The sequence below is a fragment of the Neophocaena asiaeorientalis genome, unplaced genomic scaffold (genome assembly GCF_003031525.2).
Source record: "Neophocaena asiaeorientalis asiaeorientalis breed wild unplaced genomic scaffold, Neophocaena_asiaeorientalis_V1.1 scaffold149, whole genome shotgun sequence".
In the NCBI taxonomy this organism is placed as follows: domain Eukaryota; kingdom Metazoa; phylum Chordata; class Mammalia; order Artiodactyla; family Phocoenidae; genus Neophocaena; species Neophocaena asiaeorientalis.
Window position 1 is genome coordinate 6160336 of NW_020174442.1, and position 24767 is coordinate 6185102.

The 24767-nt window shown below is 41.7% G+C and overlaps 1 protein-coding gene across 1 annotated transcript in view; it reads right to left on the reverse strand.

The window, feature by feature from the left end:
* Nucleotides 1–3201: 3201 nt before the first annotated feature.
* SNCAIP (synuclein alpha interacting protein) overlaps nt 3202–24767 on the reverse strand; it is a 79340-nt gene continuing 57774 nt past the window's right edge. The window contains exons 7-10 of the mRNA XM_024757150.1: nt 22384–22553; nt 18592–18684; nt 16888–17956; nt 3202–3831 (exon numbers count right to left, since the gene is read on the reverse strand). Coding sequence (XP_024612918.1) covers nt 3826–3831; nt 16888–17956; nt 18592–18684; nt 22384–22553 — 1338 coding nt within the window. The 3' untranslated portion in view covers nt 3202–3825. The remainder of the gene's footprint in view (nt 3832–16887; nt 17957–18591; nt 18685–22383; nt 22554–24767) is intronic.

Consider the following 24767-nt stretch of genomic DNA (forward strand, 5'->3'; position numbering starts at 1 on the left):
ACTTAGAGATCTTGAGAAGTGAAAGTAGAGAAGAGAGAAGAAAAGGGAGAGAAGATGACAGCAAACAGGAAGGAGAGAGAGCAAGGGAGGAAACGGAGAGAAAAAGAGGAAGAGGAAGGGGTGGAGGAAGATGAATGGGGAAGAAATGAGAAGAAAATGAGATGGATATAAGAATATTGAAAAAATTGCTAGTAGATATTCACTAACCACCATCTATGAGAGGTGATTCTATTGAGATCAACAACAATGACTGTTGAGATCAACAAACTATGGTCTCATTAGGAGACACAAATCAAGTGCTTGAAAAGTTATATAAAACTATGCAATAGTTAAAGAATAATGTGTTACCAGAGATAACACAGGACACAGATCAACAAATCAGAGTTATGGGCAATAGACAGCACGAAGTCCATTTTTATCTGGGGAAATGGTATCAACCCTGTTGTAATGAATTCCTTATTCTTACTTTGCTTTATCAACTTAACATTAAGCACATAAGAGGCTATTGAAGAAATAACATTTAACCCATTTTGTAACAAGGAGTCTTTCAGGGAATTATTTAAATATTTCTTTTATGGTCATTTCCTCCAGCCTATACCTTTCAGTATGTGGCTTATGAATATACACTTTGAGGAAAAAAAAAAACAACTTGTAAAAATTTGCTTCTTGAAGATACCTTTCAGAGTCTCATCCACACTCCTGATCCCATGATGTACATCTAGAACTTTCTTATTAGGGTTGAGGTCTTGATACTAATAATGGGAATTAAAACCATTCAAAGCAGTGAAGGTTTGGTATCTCGTTATCTTTTTTAAGAAACATTCTTAATTTGATGTGTTGAACTTTGGCAATACAAGTCCCTTTAGTGACATAAAAACAGCCAGACTTTAAAAGATGCTGACAGATGTTGTGATAGTTTTTTGTGGCGGAGCTGAGTTCCCTGCTCTGCTGCATGTAATTAGGCATGCAGATAGAGCTTCACTCGTTTTACTAGCCCGATGGGAGGGAGTGAGGGCCGGGACCCCAAAGCTGGGCTTACTAAAAGGAAACATACTCTTTCTGTAACATGTAAATGAGTCTTGATTTCTATAAAGAAGTAAGAGTTTGTGTTTTCATTTTTAAAATTCTGCCCAAAACTAAGTTTGTGGTAAGAAAAACATCATTTCTATTAATTTCAAGCACATATAATTCATCCATGTCATAAGGAACTTGGATGGTAAAGTTGTACATGTGTGATTTAAGAACCAGCAATTTTTTTTTTTTTTTTTTTTTTTTTTGTGGTACGCGGGCCTCTCACTGTTGTGACCTCTCCCGTTGTGGAGCACAGGCTCTGGACGCGCAGGCTCAGCAGCCATGGCTCACAGGCGCAGCCGCTCTGCAGCATGTGGGATCTTCCTGGACCAGGGCTCGAACCCGTGTCCCCTACATCGGCAGGTGGACTCTCAACCACTGCGCCACAAGGGAAGCCCAGAACCAGCATTTTTAGTGTCCTAGCAACATCATTAAACATAGAATGCATTGTCATGTGGTCTGGCTCATCTGAATCCGCTCGACTTCCCTATTTTACCTTTTAAAAAAATTCTTTGTTCTTCTGTGCTTAGTACTGTGGTATCTAAAATGATAGTGTCAATAAACAAATTGCGAGTTTTCTAGGTCAAGGCAGCATCTCTTTCTTTCAAACTCTTCACATTTTCTTTGCTGTGTTTAATTGGGAACTCTGTGTCTGGCTCATAAAATCCCTGCAGAATGCCCAGACCCCTTCAACTTTCAATTTTAAAAACACAGCCTGTCGAAGAACAAAACTGGGGCCTCTGGGGGACAGAGAGAGCGCTCTCTGGGGCTCCGTTCTTTGCAGACCCCATTCTAGGGCTAAGTCCCAAAGGCTGGCTCACATGTGACTCCCGTGTAACTTCCTCCGCACCAAGCAGGAAACACAGGAATCCACATTCCACATATGCTTGCCATATATTCTCTAGTAGAATCTCAAACACTAGGACAGAGCAGTGAAATGTGAGGAGGCAATCAAAGAGGGCATAGGAAGCCAAGGGGCCACAATCAGAATAGGGCATCTCATTTGAGGAAAAGACAACGTGAGAAACGCAGAACCACACAGCACCAGGCTCTGACGACAGGAACTCACAGGACCTGAGCAAGGACAGAGCAACGTGGCCGAAATTCATAGACATGTTGTTCTATAAGTTGGAAGGAACCTACCTCCTAGATGTGTAGGTAAGCCAGGCTTCCCCTTTCCCAGATTTATCAAAGAGGCAGTGTCCCTTGCCCAAGACCAAAGAGCTGCCCAGGAGTAGAGCCAACACCACAACCCTCCCTTCCTGTGTGCGTCAATACACTAAGGAGATAGTGTAGTGCAGGACACATGGATAGTGTCGTGAGGATAATGAGAAAACTTGTACCAAAGCCAATTCTGCTATTGCTAGTGGTAGTACCTTGGACACAGGATTTACACTTTCTGAAGTTTAATTTTCTAATCTATACAATGGAAGTAATAATACCTACAAATAAGCATGGCTGGTACATAAAAGGCACTTTAATATTAGCTCCTTCGTCTATATGTCACTGCATCTCATCAAGCCTAAGTTTGTCAAATGATCCACTTATGCAAGATCACCTCCTAATTCAGTACCTTGGCCTATTTTGTCCACCAGGATACAGAATGGCCCACGTTTGACTGCAGTAACATTGCTAGTAACTGTTAATAGCATACACTCCTCCCTCCTACTGATAAGAATACATTCTACTTTCAAACTAAAATTTGATGGGCCTCTTACAGGCCATGGCAACCCTTTGAAAATAAAACTCTTGAAGTTGCAACAGAAATATATGTTTACATGATAGGACAAAACCATCTGGAACTTACTCTTACATGGATTCAAAGAGCTGCATCAACAATAGAGCTGTTATGAACTCAGGCTCCACACTGTCTCCTAAAGGAATTAGACAGGCCTCGTCATGTGTTAGAGGCAGAAAAAAGTGACCCAGGAAAGGGGCTAAATCCTTAGCTGTCATTAGTATTTTCTCATGTCAACACTGCGATCTGAGAAGACAGAAGGAACTGACTGACTTTATATACTTGTCTGATCCTCTAGCACTTAGTGAAAACGAGAATGTTTTATTTGACCCCTATGGGAAAGCAGCTCAACTGGGCAGTTTGTTCCTGAAATAAAATATCAGCCGTCAAAATACTCTTAAAGCCCCTTAGAAATTAGAGCATCACAGATTTATTAGAAGGTAAGTGCCCCAAGCTTATAGGTGGCTGTTAACATTGTTTTATTTCCTTTACACAAAAAGTAGAAATGACAGAAAAAAACACTCTTAACAGAAAACAATAGCACTGACCTGGTCTCATTGAGAAGCTGAGCCCAAACTGCCCATGTTATGGGGAAAGGGAAGTTCAACCAACATCAGCAAACACCCATGCAGTTGATGATATACAAAACGGTGACAGTGGCTTGGTGAATGTCCTGTGGGGAGGTTGAATCAATCTTAAAAAACATACATTTGCCCAACCATGCTTTTAAACAGCATCTCTTTAAAAACAAGTTATATATACAAATATCACCCCAAAATGTGTCTTATATACTCTAGTGCTATAAATTTAAGGCATCCCGATAGTCTATTCTTCTGCTGGTGAGGCACTGCTCTCATGATTCTATTTCCACAGAGGACAGTCCAGACATTTCCAATGGTGTCCAAAGGGCAGCAATGAGAGATAATAAAAAAGTGATTTATAAGAAGAATTCTTTTGACTCTAGCTCAGCGACGTGCGTTATGCTGTAGGATTTCTTCATTTTTCTATTGATGTCATTATGCCTAAGCGGAAGAAAAACCACAGGCCAAAATTAGATAAGACTATGGTCAAGTTACAATACAACGCCACTAAACAGCTCATCCAAAATGGAAATTATCCTCACACAAACCACACTGAAGAGTACTTCATTCCAGTAATCAAATTATTCTCTTTTCATATAAACCACTCTTTAAACAATAAATAGTAATAACATACTTATTAATAAGTATGTTATTACTTAATAACATACTTTGTGGACACCTTTAAATTTGGCCCTGGAAGTAGTTTCTCAATTATGCTGATTGGAATCCAGGCAAAATTCTACAGTCAAGTGAATTTTATCAGAGTCAAACAAAATAGGAAGCATAGTACTGCTGGTTGAGTGGAAACAAGAGATTTTTATATTTTATTCACTGGATTCACTGGTGACACCTTTTATTCTCCAGTAAGCTCGAGTGTTAGTCATTTAAAGGACATGTTTTTTCTTTGGGTGTGTGATTACTGAGCAGTAGCATGTTGGATGACCACAAGTAGGTAAATGTCTGGGAAAAAGAAGAACCTAGGGAAAAATAATGCTGTTTTCCCCTCAATACTTGATACCTCATAAGCCTATGGAAAGAAGTACCAGCTCAAGCTTGGGAACAGTTTTAGTTTTGCTTTTTAAGTGAATTTCCCTCTGGGTAGAAGCATTCATTTTCATGAGATATTAGTCCCATTCTGAGTATAAAATCTTCCAGGGAGGAGTTATCTTCTGAGTTTGAGCAAGGCTACATATTACTAAATTCCTTCTTGTTGCTATACCAGACAAAAGCAAACTATTTCTGGGAATGGTACTTGCTCACGTGAAGACACATTTGGATGGAGAACCCCAAGTGGCTTGGGGTTTTTATGGCCTCAAAATCGTACTTGCTTACAAAGACCATGTAGTCTATTAATTCTTACTTTTATTTATTCATCTGAATAGAACTTCAGAGAGTTGTTCATGGGCAAGGAAGGGAAGAGGGTGGAAGAAAAACCTGGTTGGTTAAAAAATGTTTTAGGAACTTCCAATTAAACACGATGGATTAATAAAAACATAGATTTATCATCTCTTTCTTACAAAACAACACTGAAATGAAAGTAAAGAAATAAAAAAGCATCAACCTAAATGAATAAAGGGAAATGAGAGAGGAGATGATAACACACGAAATGCCAATAATATTTCAGAAACAGAGGGATGGATCGATATGTGGAACTGACTTAGCAGAGCAGGCAGGAAAAGCAGAAATCTAAGCCTATAGTCAGGGAAGCCAGGAAACTGATGTGCACTGCATGACTCGGGAACTAGAAGTACCGTGAATTTCTGAAAGTGACAGTGGGTGCTGTGTGAGTGCTGAAAATGGGAAGATTATTTGAAACTTTTTGGAAGTAGCAGTTCATACCCTAGATTACCTTCCTGACCCAGTGCAGCCAGGTGACTGTCCCTTTCCCAATGTGAAGAAAGACTGAAGGTTACAGTTTGCAAGGCATGGACCAGAGAGACTCTGATTTCAGCTAAAGGGGCTGGAAACCATGGGATTAAGTGAGAGTCCCTATAGAACACAATTATTAACACATCTCCTGCTAGTTTGACCTACAGATTCCTGGCAATCAGGTTAATAGGCCCTAGAAAGAGACTGGAGTTTCCTTATCTTGAGAAATCAACTGCCAAAAGAAAAGTCCTACAAATACTGACAATTAGTGAGTTTCCCAACAAAAGAGCCTAGTACTTAACCAGTCTGTGTGAAGAAACATCTACCAGTCAACAAGCCTCACCCATAAAGCCAGAGCTTCTAATTGCACTTTAGTGTCTTGTTTCTAAATATGAATGAGTCAGGGATCACCAGACTTTTGAGGGAAGTGCTACTATGACAGACAAAAACCAAAATAAACAGAGAAACAGAATTCAAAGTGAACAGAGGTAATATAGGGAGGTGATGAGAACTTCAAAAAATTGTAACAAGAAGAAAAGAAAAACCAGGGAAAATGTTTGCAATTCATATCACAAATGGTCAGTTTTTGTAATGTGTAATATACAAAGAGCTGCTACAAATCAACAAGAGACCAGACTCTCAATAAAAATGTAGAAAGGGGGCTTCCCTGGTGGCGCAGCAGTTGAGAGTCCGCCTGCCGAGGCGGGGGACACGGGTTCGTGCCCCGGTCCGGGAGGATCCCACGTGCCGCGGAGCGGCTGGGCCCGTGAGCCATGGCCGCTGGGCTTGCGCGTCCGGAGCCTGTGCTCCGCAACGGGAGAGGCCACAACAGTGAGAGGCCCGCGTACCGCAAAAAAAAAAAAAAAAAAAATGTAGAAAGGATTAAAAATAGTACATTCAGGGCTTCCCTCGTGGCACAGTGGTTGAGAATCTGCCTGCCAATGCAGGAGACATGGGTTCAAGCCCTGGTCTGGGAAGATCCCACATGCCGCAGAGCAACTAGAGCCCATGTACCACAACTACTGAGCCTGCGCGTCTGGAGCCTGTGCTCTGCAACAAGAGAGGCCACAATAGTGAGAGGCCTGTGCACCGTGATGAAGAGTGGCCCCTGCTCGCCGCAACTAGAGAAAGCCCTCGCACAGAAACGAAGACCCAACACAGCCAAAAATAAATTAATTAAAAAAAAATGAGTACCTTCATACAATGAAATACTATGTAGCTATGTAAAAGAATAAAGAAGCTTTCTCTATACTAATACATAAAGACCTCCAATGTGTCAGGTGGAAAAAAGCAAGAAGACAGACTGTGTGTACAGTATGCCACCTTTACTGTAAAAAGGAAGAAAAGATAAAAATATACACTTGTATTTGATTGTAAAATTTAAATAAATTCTGCATATATAATGCCATGAAAAAGGAACAAAGAGAAAACCAACAAAGTCCTATTAGAAATTAACACTATAATAGCCGAAATAAAAAATTCGAAAGGTTGGAAGGTAAAGTTCAGTAAATATTCTAGAAAGAACTTTTAGAGAAAGCCAAAGTATGGATAAGTACAGAAGAATGGTTAGAAAATAGTTAGAAAAGTAGAAAAAAATAGTTAGAAAAGGATTAGTCCAATGTGTTGAACATTAGAATAATAGTATTTCCAGAAAAGTGAACAGAGAAATTGGAGGGGATAAAATTTTCAAAGATATTGTACCAAACACTTCCCAGAATTGAAGTGTGTACGTTTCCACATTTAAAAAGTGGGCTGAGTGCCCACACGCCAGGAATGAGAATGGAATCATGGCAAAATATCATGAAATCAAACCAGTGGGGATAACAATGCAGGAGACATGGGTTCAAGCCCTGGTCTGGGAAGATCCCACATGCCGCAGAGCAACTAGAGCCCATGTACCACAACTACTGAGCCTGCGCGTCTGGAGCCTGTGCTCTGCAACAAGAGAGGCCACAATAGTGAGAGGCCTGTGCACCGTGATGAAGAGTGGCCCCTGCTCGCCGCAACTAGAGAAAGCCCTCGCACAGAAACGAAGACCCAACACAGCCAAAAATAAATTAATTAAAAAAAAATGAGTACCTTCATACAATGAAATACTATGTAGCTATGTAAAAGAATAAAGAAGCTTTCTCTATACTAATACATAAAGACCTCCAATGTGTCAGGTGGAAAAAAGCAAGAAGACAGACTGTGTGTACAGTATGCCACCTTTACTGTAAAAAGGAAGAAAAGATAAAAATATACACTTGTATTTGATTGTAAAATTTAAATAAATTCTGCATATATAATGCCATGAAAAAGGAACAAAGAGAAAACCAACAAAGTCCTATTAGAAATTAACACTATAATAGCCGAAATAAAAAATTCGAAAGGTTGGAAGGTAAAGTTCAGTAAATATTCTAGAAAGAACTTTTAGAGAAAGCCAAAGTATGGATAAGTACAGAAGAATGGTTAGAAAATAGTTAGAAAAGTAGAAAAAAATAGTTAGAAAAGGATTAGTCCAATGTGTTGAACATTAGAATAATAGTATTTCCAGAAAAGTGAACAGAGAAATTGGAGGGGATAAAATTTTCAAAGATATTGTACCAAACACTTCCCAGAATTGAAGTGTGTACGTTTCCACATTTAAAAAGTGGGCTGAGTGCCCACACGCCAGGAATGAGAATGGAATCATGGCAAAATATCATGAAATCAAACCAGTGGGGATAAAGAGAAAATCGTAAAAGCTTTCAAGGGATTAGCAATTACAGAGGAATTGAGCTTCTTGACAGACACATTGAGGAAAATGAAATAATGTGTTCAAGATTCTAAGGGAAAATAGTTTCCTACCCGGAATTCTACACCCAGCCAAATATTCCTAATCCATATGAGGGCAAACCAAAGATATTTAAGCCAGGCAAGGCCTCAAAAATTTTAGCACCCCCTTCACCTCCATAGGATGGGAAGATATATTTACCAAAGTAAGAGAATAAACCAAAAAAAGAGGAAAAGATAGATTCAGGAAATAGGGCTCTACACAGGAGAGAAGCAAAAGGAATTCCCAGAATGATGTATGTGGGAAACTGCAGATGACAGCTGTGTGGCATTGCCAGATAGCCGCAGTACAGACTTGGATAAGAGGAAAGACGGTGTCTCTGTGAACAGACTGAAACACGAGAGGTACCTGATTTGTCTGAATGCACCGAAAGAAGGGTTCTGTCTCCAGCAGAGTGTTTGGAAATAAACTGTAAACTTAAAAATCAAAATTATCATCTCCAAGGAAAACATAAAGTTACATGAATAAGGAAATGTAAAAATAGTATGCTGCATGGATCCACTGTGATTAATGTTTAGATAGTCATAATAATAATAAACACCAAATACTAATTTATAACCCCCCAAAGTGATACAACTATATTGATGGTGGGAAGACGAAGCAGGTGCGTGTTTGTGTGTGTGTGCGTGTGTGTGTGTGTGTGTGTGTGTGTGTGTGTGTGTGTGTGTTGGAGTGGGGGGCAGTGTTGGTTGCCAAAACCGAGCTGGATAAATTTGGTTCATTGTTGAGAACATGGATTTTGGAACCAAACTGACTGAGTTGAAACCCTGGCTACATAATTTATTACCACTGTTACTGTGTAACCTTGGGCAAGATATATAATCTCTCTGTGCCTTGGTTTCCAATCTGCAAAATTTGGATAATAATAGTATCTACCATATTGTGTCATTCATTGTGAAGATTAAAACAGTCAATATGCATGAAGAACCTGGAATATTCTTTGGTACATGATAAGCGCTTTATAAGTGGTAGCTATAATTTTTATCTTCTATAGTAGGATGCCAATAGATAGTAGAGATAATATCTAAAATTTAAAGTCTGTATGAGCATGTTATTTAGAAATACAGGGAACTGCCTGGTGGCACAGTGGTTAAGAATCTGCCTGCCAACGCAGGGGACACGGGTTTGAGCCCTGGTCCGGGAAGATCCCATGTGCCATGGAGCAACTAAGCCCACGCGCCACAACTACTGAGCCTGTGCTCTAGAGCCTGTGAGCCACAACTACTGAGCCCTCATGCCACAACTACTGAAGCCCGCGTGCCTAGAGCCCGTGCTCCACAACAAGAGAAGCCACCTCAATGAGAAGCGCGTGCACCGTGATGAAGAGTAACCCCCGCTCGCCGCAACTAGAGAAAGCCCACGTGCAGCAACAAATGCCCATCACAGCCAAAAATTAAAAAAAAAAAAAAAGAAAGAACAGAATACTAGAGAAAACACCTAAAGACAAGCAAGCAGTTGACTCGGGGGAGTAGGAATAGAGAACAGAGTAGGTTGGGCACAGGGACGGCCAAAATTAAACTAAAAATAAATATAACTTAAAAAATCTTAGGTTGTAGTCTAAGAATATCATCATCATTTACCCATGGATGGAGTATCTCTACTTTAATATAAGGGGTGCTCTGCTCAAAAACGCTAAAAACACTTTCTGCAGGACAAAACCCAGCATGATTAGAGTTGAGTCAATACCAAGTAAAATGTTAATTTGAGGCATTTATCTGAATTATATCAGGATGATTCAAGTCTCCCTGAACCCTTCAATTACTTAGTCCTGAATTACCAGTATTCAAAAAAAAAAGAAAGAAAAAAGGCAAAAGTGTTTGGGTAATTCTGGCATGAATTATTCAGATAATTTGCTGCTCCTTGATTTCATTTTTGGATATGAAATCACATTCTCTGTGACCAAAATTGGAAAGAAGGCTTAAATTTAAATAACAGTTTTTCAAGTAATCTAACTTGCTGACTCATCTAGGCATGGATTCCATATTTCTACAGCCCAGGGTGACCAGATGGCAAGTTATTTTAGAGACTCTGCCTAAAATGGCCCACGGGTAGGCATTACATTTTCCAATGATAGACAAAACAGGTAGACTTACTTAGCTACTTTTGTGATCTCCTTCAGAGCTTCACTGAGAGCATATCTATAAATGCCATCTACTAAAAAAAATGAGATTCTGGTTCAAAGAATAAAAACATATACTTGAAATACCCAATATGAAACTCACTGTAGGAGGGTAGACTTGTAATCAAAAGGCCTAGATTTCTATAGAGCACACCATCCTTTCGGTGGGATGACAGGCTTGGTCCTTTTTAGTTTTCTTTTCCTTGTTTCTCCTCCTTTTCCTCTCTCTAGCTCTCCCTCTCTCTCCAAATATTCTGAAATCCTTACCATGTGCCAGGCACCAAGCTAAGACATTGGGGTACAGACTTAGATATGATGGTGCCACCAAGGGTCACCGGTGTCAGGAAGTTATACCTTTCATCGAGTTGACCATGTTTTAACTATATCCTCTCTTAGTTTTCTCTTGATTATGATCTTGCTGAATGAAGGGACATGCCTTATTTTGGCACAGCAAAATGCATGGTTTATTGCTAAGGACATCACTGAAACAAGGGCACTGGCAATCCAGGGATCTGACATCCAGGAGAGTCATATAGCTGCACTGTTCTCAGCATGGGAAGGAAAATCCCAGTTGGCTGTGGTTGGAGCAGAGATTCTCAGTGAAGGTACTGGAAGGCGTTTGAGTAAAGTCTCTACCTGATACTTTTAAACCTCAATGACTTGCTCCTTCTTTAAAAGTCCAGCCTTAAGAAAGTTTATAGACAGGCCCAGCTCTTTTAATGTGCAGACACTCTAGTGGTGGAAGACATGTGGTGCAAATATGACATGGGTTCTATATTCATCCCCTTTGGAATTTCACAATTCAAAACCAGACTGGGGAGGGCGAGGAAAGGAAGCTGGAGGTGGAAGAAGGGAGTTGTCTGTTCATAACTATTGGGACTACACTTAAACCAGGATTAGCATGCTGAAAGAATGTATTTCTAGTGGGATAATTTTGGTTTCCAAGGCAGATCTCCCCCCGTACCCTCCTACCTATAGCTCATGGGTGTTCTACATGTTTATTTCTTGCCTTCCAAGGGCAGTGCTTTAAGATAGAACATGGGGTCTTAGTTGCAATAGCTTTTTCTATGTCTCAACTCATTAAATTTTGATACTAAACCTTGTTCTACTGTCTTCCTGTGATGGAACACCCTTTCTCCTTTTCCCAGAGGGTATAAGGACCTTATGAATAGAAACCCCATTTGTGAGTCATGCTCTCATGAATCTTGCGAACTCTGGCAGCTTTTATAAAATTTGCTAAGCTGTGCCCAGACACTGGAGATATCTGAATATTTTAACAATCCCCCATAACATGGGCATTTTCCTCCACACACAAGGTTCTCCTATGCAACAGCCAAGGACAATGCAAAATTGTGATCCATTTCAAAGAAGAAGCTGTCACTTAATGAATGTAATCTGGAGAAATGGTTCAAGATTCGGATCTCCTTCCCCCACGTCATAGGGACAAAGCTTCCATATGAAATAAGGGTTTTCTCTCTGAAATGAATGTGAACCCTAGGGAGGCAGAGGTGGGGTGGGCGGGACAAGAGTTGGGCAGGAGAAACAGAGAACACCGGGGAAACATGGGGAGGGGTGCGGGGGAAGGAGACCAGACAGGCTCTAGGGGTTTCTGGAGCAGAGGTGGTCACCCCAGGTACACCATGGTACTCCTCCTGACTCATCGGCTCTGGACCCCAGAGCTAGTATACTAGCTCTATATTAGACATGAAAACACAGAAAAACATACTTTAGATCAGAGATTAGAACTTGAAAGTACAGTTTTGGGGCAGAAACTCTAATGTCTATAGCGTTACTCAGTGCCCTTTTAGTACTAGCATTCTAACAAACTTTTCTGAACTGTTACATTGGTAAGATTCAGACTGCTCCAGGGGATTCACTCTAGAACTATGCAATCAACGTACTCTCTGTTAGCTTGGTAACATACCTATGACTAGGTAATTATATAATTATCCCTTCAAGATCCTTAAAAAGCCTATGAAAATACTTTAAGATCAAAAATTTAAGATTAAAATGTGGTTATTTGATTATATCCAGAGAAATTATGGCAAAGATGCCTTTGTTTACCAGGGATTCCTTTTTGTGCTGACTGCATTTTCCATCATGATTCTGGAAATGCTGTTCAGTGGGGCTGAGGGTATGCTCGACTCGGGACAGGTTTCAGCCAGGGCCTCACCTCTACCTTCCCAATGTCTTCCATGTCTTTGCTCATTTTTCTGTTTAGTAATAGGTACTGACAATAAGGACGGAAATATGTGTATGTGTGTGTGTGTGTGTGTGTGTGTGTGTGTGTATGCTGGTGGTAGGGGTACCCTGAACTCTGACCTCCTATTGGGCACAGCAGATGACCACTGACATACCCTCACATCAACTCAGGCCAAACCTACCACTCTCTTTGAAGTGGCTGTTGAACAATCTTGACATCTATGTAGAATATGGGCTACTAGCTCTTGGGTCCGGATGTATAATTCCCAGTGTGGCTAATTCCTTGGCAGTAAAACCCACACTAGTGGTGTTTATTGCTTAATGTCTTTTTAAGGAGTCTACTCTCATGTTGGTGCTAGGATTAGGGGTTTCCTGTTGCTAACCCCTCAGGCTACAGTGCCTCTGTGGTCAAAGGGGATGTGACCACTGGTGGCCAGGGGTTAATGCCCTCTGCCTATCAGTAACTAGAATCAACGCTCACTTCAAGTGTTACAGATCTTGGATAGACGTAAGCTCTGGGAAATGAATGTCTTACTGGCATTTTAAAATAAGTAACTGCAAACATTCCCTTGGAGTTGTAATAATTCAAGACCAACTTGTCCTTTATAAGAAAAAGTAAAGATAAATCTGCTTGTTATAAACAAAGTCATCCTCCACAGTTGAAACACACTGGAACAGCTATTCAGAGTAATAGAGTTGAATCTAATTTTAAAGGGCAATGAAAAGAAATTTAGATTCTTTGCTATCAAGCTGTGACCAATTTTGAAAAATAAATAGCAAACAGAACCCCCTCACAGAGCTGACATTCTTTAAAGTGTTGTATTTATTGTCCCTATTTTTCCTTTACTAGGGGAAAAAAAAAATCATAGGAACTAAAATGTGATTCCAGTATAGGCCTGGAACAAGGGTCCACTGCCCGACTCTTTCTCCCAGGGCTATACTGAGAGGGCCACCAGCAGCATAATGCTTAGAGCTAACTCCAGCCCAATGACTGCCATTGCTTCCCAAAGTTATATGATCCCGGGCAGTCCCTGCTCCCAAGAGGAACCATGTGGTCTTCAAGCAAATTCTTGGGCCAAGATTTAAAGGCATCACTGACAGATGGACACTTGGGTTCCTTTCTTTCTTGCATCTTTCTGGGGGATGCCCTTTCTATGGGTCCCACAGGCGAAATGAAGCAGGCACCAGAATCACTTAGGTATTTTTCACGTCTACGTTCCCATGCTAGTTCATCTCTCTGAGGAATCTTTATCTCAACTAGACACATCTACCCTTGCTTTATCTAAGGAACGGACTGGGCTGGTTCTCCCTGCCCCTGTGATGATGAATCAGAGAAACCTTCCCCCATATGCCATGGACAAACTAGTGGGTTTTCACTTTCCACAGAACACATGCCAAACGACAGCCACGATAAGGGATAAGTTAATTTATAAGGTAGGGAGGGGAAGGGGTCTGGATGTTTATTTAACTACACTGAATGTTATAATTTTGGGGTTTCTGTTTATCACCGAAGGAAAACTCTGTTAATACATAAAGCCAGTGAATCTGACAGGTTCAAAACTGAGCCTTCAGAAGGACTGTTCCTTAAACTGAGTAGGAAAGTGTTAACCCAGTTGTGGGATGTCTGAGTAACCTCATAACCTCCTTTCGTGTTCTGATTTTTGTAATCCTATTACAGTAGATTGCCAGCTTTGTTCTCTTACTTGTAAGAAGACAGGATGAAATATATCTGGCAGGAGAATCTACTGGGATACTAATTGTCTTGTTTCCAGGTGCTGTAGGAACCTGGAAGAAATGAGAGGTTTTCTCCTTCCCGCTCCCAAGGAGTTTGCCAAGCCTTTGTGCTTCCTTGCCTCAGGGTATTTCTGGTGACTTCTGCTTAAGGACAAAAGCAGAATTTTCCAGGCACCAGAAGACAGAACCTAAGATGGGGACGCAGAGGGGTGGGGAAGATAGGTTGGAAGAAACAGAAGTGGACCAATACCAGTGTCTGGGAAGGCAAAGGGTATTTTTTTCTATCTCCTTTGGTGACCAGTAAATACTGAAGCTCCAAGGTGCTTCCTTCAGCTTACGGAATGAATGAGACCCCTAGGGGAACCCCCTAAAATGACTGAGATTTACTTGTCCTCTAGCCTGAATGGAGACCTGGAGAAGATTAAACGTGATTTAGAGGGGAAAAAAAAGGAGAGTGACATTCTTTACACCTCAGAATTCTGAACTAACATTTACACTCATAACACATTCACTTGTATTTGTGTACCTGTAATTATTATATACATACACACACACATCCACACAAATATTTTGGAAGGGTGCTGAAAGGCGTGCCACAGCTTTCTTTTAATTTAAATGATTAGTCTCTTTTAAAAGGGTGTTGGGGGTTTAACTCTTCTGAAATAAACCTGTCAAGAGGCACTCACTGACTTAACTCTCCGTCATCCGCTCTCTTCTTAGCCCTCTCCTCTTTCCTGCTCTGTTAGGCAGTTGTATGTGTCACTGGGGGACGAAGGAAAGCTGTGCCAAAGAAGGACTTTGCTCAAAGAGGAGACTGAGCCGCTGGGGACCTTGGAGATGATCCTTTTATGCATACATTTTGAATCACAAACATTCTGTTTGAGAAAGGCCATTGTTTTGTTGGTGGGAGCTCAGAGACCGGCTTATGGACCAGCATTGCGGTTCCAAACACTGAGGTAGAGCATGGCAGGACCTCACTTCTCCTGAGGGCAGCAGATTGCTGACTAAAGGAGCTTTCAGTATATAACCAGCAATGAAGGAAAACCTCAGCTCTGTTTCAAAGTTCTGATTCTGATCGGAGGTTGACTCATTCTACCCACGGCAGGAAATTTCATTTCTATAGTTACTTGGTACTTGACTCCATTAAAACAAAGACTGAAAGCCAAGGTCAGTTGGGAAGCACAGCATGTTTGTGATCTGAGTAGATTCCTCTGCCCTCTGCTGCTGGACTGAAGCCCCTCCAACAGGGTACTTGCTCCCTTTCTAGGGCCCAGTTACAAGTCTGCCTTCTTCTATTTGGGGAAAGAGTTGTAATTTTCTACTTCCTTGGTGTCAGCCCCTGGGAAAGGTGCTCCAGGACTGGCATGTAAAAGATCATGCAGTTCAAAGTGAAGGCATGGCACTGCTGAGCAATACACCCCTAGCACCACGTACCGTGCATAGTCACACAGATGCTCTTCAATCAGCGTGTTAGAGGAAAGATTGATGCAGCTGTCGTACATCTCCTAGAGAGGTGCGATTAAAAGTCATCTGAACACATGCGACAAGCTCAGCACATGCACAAGTCTCCATAAATAGGAGGCATGCAGGACAGGTTAAAGGGTAGAAGCTTCAGACATACTTTAAGGAGCCTGGGGAACTGCTGAGATCTCTGACTTGAGCGAGAGGAACCCTTAAGTCACCTGGAAAAGTTTTATTCCAGCAATGTAAGTTTGGACATATTTAATCCAAAAGGCCTGGTTTTTGGGGCACAAGTGTGACTTTTCTAGCTGAAGCAAACACATGCTAAAGTCTTTTAATAACAAAGACAACTCGGTGGAAATCAGTGTAATTAAAATTTGTGTTCAGTTAATTCGAGTGATGTTAACTAAAACTTGATTTTGGTATTGCAAAAAAGAATTTGCACAGTTCTTAGACCTCACTGGAATGGGATTTTACCTTATGGCAAATAATAAATGATGCAGGTGTGACTCTGGTTAGCAGGATGGATATTCTGGATCCTTCTGTCCCTCAGAGAGTTTCACATTTTGGCTGCTATGCCATGTTTTTTAAGGGCATGGCATGCACACAGCATGTAGGAAATGTTGCCTAAAAAGATGATTGTATCTCCTATTCACTGGATTTAAATCCAGATTATAGGGCATCGTTTTACAAGAAATGCAATTACACAATGTAGTTCATGGCATACTCTGCTGTCCCCTGCGCGCTGGCAAGCACTTCAGACCACTAGAGCTTCCTTAGGGGCTTGTGTCGTAAAACGCCAACGAGGGGGTCCCTGTGGTGTATTCATTCTAAAGGTCCTTCCAAAGTTGAGTAGTTTAGAAACAGAGTTGCTATTTATGTGCTGTTTAATTGGGCTCGAGAATAAACTGTCCAGTCACGTGAGGAGAACTAAGGCTTCCTGCGGCAGAGTCAGCGCCAAAGAAGGGCCTGATTTCACATCAATTAGTAGTCTAATCTTGTAGAAATGCCTCCCTGTCTATGACTCCTAATTCTCAAGGATCAAAACTACTTAGGGAAATTTAGGGACCAGAATACAATCTCCTGTGATTTGTTTAACCTTTCTCTCTTAGAGTATTTTCAAAATGTACTCTAACACGACATATTTCATTAGAAACACATGAATTTGGCTTTTCATGAATCCTTTGGAATTCTCCTGGGGATGCCCTCAAGGTGGCCAAGGGCAACAATCTGTAGTGTTCGGAACAATATAATTAATGTAAAGGAATAAAAAGGATATTCTCCAAATAGCACTCACCGCCTTACTCTTTCCTTTGCTAGCAGAGCTCCCTGGATTCCCCTTACCGTCTGTGGCCTTCCTCCCAAGTGAGGTTAAGGGCAGAGTGGAAGTCTTCAGCTGGTTGGATGCCTGATAGTTATTATTATTGTTCTGGTTGCCACTTAGCGTCTCCATGATGGATCGGAAGGTTCCAAAAGGCCTTTTCAGCTGATCCCCCGGTTCACTGCTTGCGGAGGTCCGCTGGAGGGTTCTGCCCTTATCTCGGTCCTTCTCTCCGTTTAGTTCAAGGCTAGTTTGCTCCATCTGCACCACAGGCTCCTCAAAGGTAACTCTGAGTTTCAAGTTCTGCGACGTTCGGCGCTTGGAAGATGGGGACTTGAGGGCGCTCTTGGGACTCGTGGCCAATTTCTGGGCAGCTGTGCTGTCAGGGCTGGGCTGAGGGAGTTCTCCAGAGGGCTGGCTTGGGGGCGCGGTTCCTGAGCCTGGACCCTGGGATTCCAAGTCTGGCTCGCTGCTTTCTGAGGTGGGGGACGGGCTGTGGCCCTCCAGAGATTTGGAGGCCTTGATACTAAAAGGAAACCTGCGTCCTGATGCCAAGCTGTGTTTCTTTATCATCAGGTGTAAGCTTTCTGCGCTGTCCATACTCTCCACGCTTTCCACGACAGGCTGTGGTCTCGGCCTGTCAACCTTTCTCACAGGCGTGCCCTTGGGGTCCTCAGAGTTGTTGGAGTCTGTGTCAGACTCACTCATTGGCCGTTGCATCAGCTGCTTCAGCCTGGCTAACTTGAGTTCCCTCTTCTCCAGTGGGGTCTTTTTTGAATTTCTAGAAGAAGCCTGAGCATCCTGGAATTCCAAGGACAGCTTTTCCTGGGTGCAGACATTCTCTGAAATATCTTTTCCTAATAACTGGCGTAGGATTTTATCCGAATCTTCGTCTTTAGCTTTGGCCCTAGCCCGGCTGGACACGGACAGGCTTCCAAGAACTTGAATCCCCTCTTGGATTCCTGGTTTGCTTTTGCCTATGGGCTCATCATCTGCATCTGGGGATTTCCACTGGGACTTTCTGGAAGCTGGGGAGGATGGTGAACTGAAAGAGGACGAAGGACATATGAGATGACTTCCTACTGGGTTAAAATAACTCAGCCACAAATCACTGCATGGCTTAAATGCCACTAATAACTTACAAATCACTAAGACTGAAATAAGAATAATGAATATGTGTTTCAAGCAATCTACAAACATTCCATGGTGGCAACCAGAACCAGTATAGTATGCCTCATACTTTTTGCTTTGACTACAAAATTTATTCTTTTGTAGTTTTACAAAACTACAATAAATAGTTTTACAAAACTACAATAAACTACTGTTTTATTGTTTATATATTAATTTTGCACAAATTTTCTCAATTGATCCCATCTTCAACAACCTTATGAACCTATATATCTTTATTTCCATTCCATAGATGAAGAAATAAAAGACTCTGAAAGAGTAAGTGACTTGTCTATAGTCCTGGAAAGAAGAAATGGCACAGCCAGAGATAAATTCAAGTCTTCTGACACTAGGTCCAGTGCCTTTCTCCATGTGATAGCTCATTTTTATTCCTCTTTATAAGAATAAAATGTTTTCTGTTATCTTCTTAAAAGATATTAAAAGAAAGTCCAAAAGAAGGCTCACACATTAAAGACAGTTAAGAATTCTAACCACCAACATTCCTGGTATTACCTGGGCGAAGAAAGGAGAGATTTGCCCTCTGATTTCTGGGCTTCCAGAAGTTGTTGGAGCTGGTTCTGCAGTGTGACACGTTGCATTGTCTGTCTGGGAAAAACAAACCAAAATATATAAGCTCTCTGACACACTGCTACTATCATAAATTAACAGGTACACATTTTTTTTCATGATGATTTTTGATAAGTTGCAATAAATCTAAAAATCTTACAAATGTGTATAATCTTCCACCTTATAATTCAGAAATTCTCCTGAGGATGCAATCAAAAGTACCCAAAAAGATATTCATTATTCACATGAGTAAAACAACTATAACCTAAATGATCATCAATAAGACTGAGTAAATAATTTATAATTATTTCTGTGAAGGCAGCTATTAAGAATGATAATATATTTGAATATCTATGACATAGAAAAAGTTTCCCTAATATATGTGTATATATGAAGTGTCCTGTAGAAAAGGGAAAATTTGGACACAGAGACAGACACACACAGCGAGAGCATCACGTGAACATGAAGGCAAAGATTAGGGCGATTCATTTACAAGCCAAAGAATGCCAAAGATTGGCAGCACACCACCAAAAACTAGGAGGGAGGCACAGAACAGATTCTCCCTCACAGCCCTCAGAAGGAACCAACCCTGTCAACACCTTGATTTCAGACTTCTAGCCTCCAGAACTGTGAGAAAATAAATTCTGTTGTTTAAGCCAGGCAGTTTGTGGTACTTTGTTACAGCAGCCCTAGCAGACTAGTATACTAGACATATGCTCACATATTTTTATATATTCATATTTCACATGCTCATGTATTATACTTAAAAGTTGATCAGTCCTTTCTGAGGGCTTTTTTAGAATCTAGAGAATAGAGTCCTTTCTTTCTCCATTCATACTTGTGATTTCTGTCATCAGTCCATCTAACTGCCTCCAAATAGTTTTCTTGACTGTGTCATAATTCACTCTGACACCTAAGAACCCTATAAAAGGAGTTTAACCTCCTTTTAATCTTTCTTCATCTGTTTTAACCCCTCACTAAATGTTTTTCTAAAAAACTTGACATGCAGTTCCAAATTTCAAAGTGGGAAAAGTAGAGTGCTCTTACGTATTTTTATTTTCTATTCATTCTTGAGACTAGGGTCAGCAAACCATAGACTATGGGCCAAATCCAGCCCATCACCTGTTTTTGTAAATAAAGTTTTATTGAAACAGGCATACACATTCATTTACATATTATCGAGTGCTGATTTCACGCTGCAAAAGCAGAGTTGAGTAATTATGACACAGAGCATGTGGTGCACAAGCCTAAAATATTTACTATCTGACTCTTTAGGGAAAAGATTGCCGGCTCCTCCCTTAGACAATTAAGTTTTCAGTATGTGAGTCACAGAACGAGTGAGAAAAATGAGATCACAGACTTCTTAGGTCTTAGGGATGAAATGTTAGGACTAAGACTGACCACTTCTGAGAAAAGGAGAGTATCTGGGGCTGATGGAAGGTTATTATCCAAATCTGTTCTCACAGAATTGAATTTAGGCAGCCGACAGCTGTTGAGTACGTGCAGTGACATCTGGCAAGGAGAAGACTGGGCTTCCTCAAGCCAGTATCTAAGACTCGGCAGTCCTTTTAAGAACACTTGTAACTCATTTGTTTAGTTCCTCATCCCTGCTCACGAGAGCTGCTACCAGTTTTGATGCTAAGTGTACTAGTTTTCTACTTCTGTTAACAAATTATTACATGCTTAGTGATTTAAAACAACCCATGTGTATCTTACAGTTCTGTAGGTCAGAGGACCAGAATGGGTCTCTCCAGATTAAAATCGAGGTATCCACAGTCTGCCTTCCTTTCTGGAGGCTCTAGGATGAAAGTCTATGTCCTGCTTATTCAAATCAGGTGCAGAATCGGTTCCTTGCAGTTGTAGGACTGAGGTCTCTGTTTTCTTGCTGTCTGTCAGTTGAGGGTCATTGCCAGCTCCTAGAGGTTACTGCACTTCTTGGCTCACAGCCCCTTCCTCCCTCATCAAAGTCTGCAAGAGCAGATTGAGTCCTTCTCACACTTTGAGTCTCTCTGATCTCCTTTTCTGCCTTCTCTTTACTGTTACTCATGTGATGAGACTGGACCAACCCCAATAATCCAGGGTGACCTTAACTCCATCTGCAACCTTAATTCCCTTTTTGTCATGTAAGGTAACATATTCATACCTTCCAGGGATTAGGATGTGATAGACATCTTTGGGGGACAGTTTGCGGCGGGGGGTGGGGGGCGGGTACCACACTAATACTGCAGAGTTCGGTAAATACTGCTTACTCCTCTAAAATCAGAATCAGTTTTCCTTTTTCCAAGTTCTGTAATAATTAATGTGTTTTCTAAACAGATTTCACTTTCTGTAACCTATGGCTTTTGACCTGTTTTCTTAACTTTAATGCACATTCTGATAATACGCTTCTATGTCCAGAGTAAATCTAGTGTTACCATACATTGTTTTCTCTTTATTGAAAAAATACCAAGTTATTTCATTGTTTTTACCCAACATGGAAAGAGTTTGCTAGCTTTGTTTAACTTAGTTTTTTTCTGAAGGCTAAAAAGTTTAAATTTTATTTTTTTTCCTAGTAAAAGCCTAAATTCATTAAAGAGAGTATTCTAGGTACTGGCAGGGGGAGAAGCAGAGGAGTACAGAGACTCTTACCTCTAAGGCAAGAGAATAGAAGCAGAGAGAGAAAACAATTCCCCGAGCTGAGCGAGGAACCAGAGGATCTCAGGACTTGTCATATTGTTGCATGAATTACACTTTTAATCAGTTAAGGGCTCCTACCAACCACAGGTCTTTTTTCACAAGGAAAGAAGGAAAAAAAATACTTTTTATAATTTTAAAGTAAAACTTCATTTTTTTCCTTAAAATTTAATTTTTAAGGGTTTGTCATCCTAATCTGTCACCATTACTTTGAGTAGTATTTTTGATGTTCAGTGATTCCCTTCCTAGTATGGCAGCTGTCATTTGGCTGATGTGTTTTCCAAGGGCTGACCTTGGTCCCCTCAGACGAGCATCAGCTCCTTAATCCTCCAACCTGCTGGAGACCCCTCGGATGGCCCCTCCTCTGGTCCTCCTTTCTTCAAGCATATCATGGCAGCCTTCCAGAAATGCTTCCCTGGCATCTAGGTATGCAGTGTGTACCAGCTGAATCATCTCATCAAAAAAGAACTGATTTTAGCTAGACAAAGAGTGTTTTAAGTAACATCACGCTAAGTTTACATTCTGAGGATTTTAAATTCTGAGGATTTATGAATCGTCTGCTTAATTTTTATAATAAATTTGCCAGTGATATTTACCAGGTGACCTGTCTGTAATTTCCCAAATATACATTTTTTCTTTTTGAGAAAACTGAGAAACTGGCCCATCTCTAGCCCTTCTCTCTCTCTCTTGCTTTTGACGATTTGCTAGACTGTTAAGGACAGAAGTTTGGGATGATGCCCACGTGTGCTTTCCGCGCCTGCCACGTCATCTGACCCTGAGATGTGAGCACAGAGAGAGGCTCCTTCCCCTTGTCCACTGTGGCTTAAGTTCTCTGCTTAGGAAGCTAGCTCTGCATTTTTTTTGTTTAAATATCATTTTGCCTCTGCAGAAATGGCATGAATGCTGGCCATGAGGACTTGGGACGGAGGAAGAAAAGAAGATGAGGAGGATACTAGGGAATTCCTGTAAGACCAGCAGGAGGGAGCCTTCCAAAGACCTGGCTAAAACCTAAGCACAACGATGAGCAGCCAGACTTGGTTCTCATGGAACGAACAGGTCACTCACTCCTTCAGCTGCTTGGTTAGCTTCACCACCTGGGAGGCCAGCGACATGCAGGTCTCCACCACCACCAGGTACCGGGAGCACAGGGTGTGTCCGTGGCGCTCAGCGCTCTGGGAGGGCTTTTCCCCCGCGTGGTTCTGCATGGTGACATTTGCTCCATATTCAACCAGGGTCTGTCAGAGAATGCAGAGACATGTGATCGTATAAGAACCTCCCTCTAAACATTATTTATTTATTATTTTTTTCAATTGAAGTACAGCTGATTTACAATATTGCTAGTTTCAGGTGTGCAGCAAAGTGATTCAGTTATATACATTTTTTTTCAGATCGTTTTCATCATAGGTTATGACAAGATACTGAATATAGTTCCCCATGCTATACAGCAGGTCTTTGTTGTTTATCTATTTGATGCGTAGTAGTTAGTATCTGTTAACCCCATGCTCCTAATTTATTCCTCCCCCTGCCTCCCTCTCCCCTTTGGTAACCATAAATTTGTTTGCTATGTCTGTGAGTCTGTTTCTGTTTTGTATATAGATTCATTTGTATTACTTTTCACATTCCACATACGAGTGATACCATATAGTATTTGTCTCTCTCTGTCCGACTTACTTAGTATGATATTCTCTAGGTCTATCCGTAAACATCCGTATTTTTTAATGACTGTAACAGAAGGTTGAATGGAACTTTTCCTGTTGTTCCAAAACCAGTCACCAGAGCCCATAGCGGGACACGGTTGGGTTGAGGAGTACCATCACACACAAAGGACAGCCTCTGGTGAGCTTTCAGTGGTCAGTATCAGATGCCTCTTTTTGGAGCCTACAACGATGCAGCCAACCAATCCCACTACTATCAATCTCACAACAGCCTCGGAAGGAGACTGGGAAGGGGTGGAGGCTCCTTCTTCCTTAGAGTCCTTTCCTTTATGAGGTGTGCAGGGCGGTGTCTGTGGTGAGAGGCTTTGTCCCTTTCAGTGGGTGGGCCCTTGAAGTTGGGGATGCCCATAAGAAAAAGAAGGAATTTTGTTTACTTTTTCCTATTTACTTGGGCAGCGCACATGATCTGTTGCCGAACCTACCCAATCAGGAATAAAAAGAACAGGAGAGAATTGTCATGGCAGGGCCCACATTCCCACCACGAGCCATGGCAAGGGTATGTCCCATATATTGAGCAGACGTTGTAGAAGGGAGCTTGCTGTGAGCTTGTTATCACCCAATTAAAAAGGAGAGGGTTCTTGGGTGACTTCCCTGGTGGCGCAGTGGTTAAGAATCCGCCTGCCAATGCAGGGGGCATGGGTTCGATTGCCTGGTCCGGGAAGATCCCACATGCTGCAGAGCAACTAAGGCCGTGCACCACAACTACGGAGTCTGTGCTCTAGAACTCGCAAGCCACAACTACTGAGTCCACGTGCCCCAACTACTGAACCCCATACACCTGGAGCCCATGCTCTGCAACAAAAGAAGCCACCACAATGAGAAGCCTGCACACCACAATGAAGAGTAGCCCCCGCTCGCTGCAACTAGAGAAAGCCCGTGCACAGGAACGAAGACCCAATGCAACCAAAAGAATAAGTAAATAAAATAAATTTTAAAATTTAGAAGAAAAAAAAGGAGAGGGCTCTTTAGCAACAGGAGGCGGTGGGGTGCAACACAGGTGGAGGGGACTGTATGGCGGAGGAGGGCGTGAGGTCGGGGCCAGATCTCCTGTCTCAGGTATCAGTGGGAAGGCTCTAGAGGACCCTCTGAAGTCCCCACCCACCGTGCCCACCAGAGATTCAGCCTCTGAAGGCTTCCCCAGAGGGCATCAGTGGCCAACCATAGTGAGCTAAAGAAGCAAGACAACTTTCAGGGAGATGCCATGACCTCTGGCAGTAAAGCAAAGAGACAGTTGACTTTTTCTCTCCATACCTCCCCTTTGTCTCCAACACCGGAGCCCAGAAGAGAGAGGGGAATAGGAGCTAAGGTGGTGTGTAAAAAACCAGTCATGCCTCCGTCCCGTACCAAGTCCCTTTCACCCTGAGTCTGATCTGGGTTGGGGAGGAGAATGCTTTGAACCAGAAATAAGACTGAGATTTTTAAACTGGTTTGAAGTAAATTTGTTAATAGTCAAACAAAAGCAAAAAGTTAAGGAATCTGGCCAGGATACCATTAGTAGAGGGGAGAGAGATTTGACGGAGCATGGTTGACATCATTAATTTTTTTTTTTTTTTTTTTTTTTTGTCTGCACCTCGGCTTGTGGGATCTTAGTTCCCTGACCGGGGGCTGAATCCTTGCCCTTGGCAATGAAAGCCCGGAGTCCTAACCATTGGACCGCCGGGGAATTCCCTGACATTGTTAATTAAAAAAAAATCAAAACTCTCTTGTTTTTATGCTGGGATGACAACAGACCCC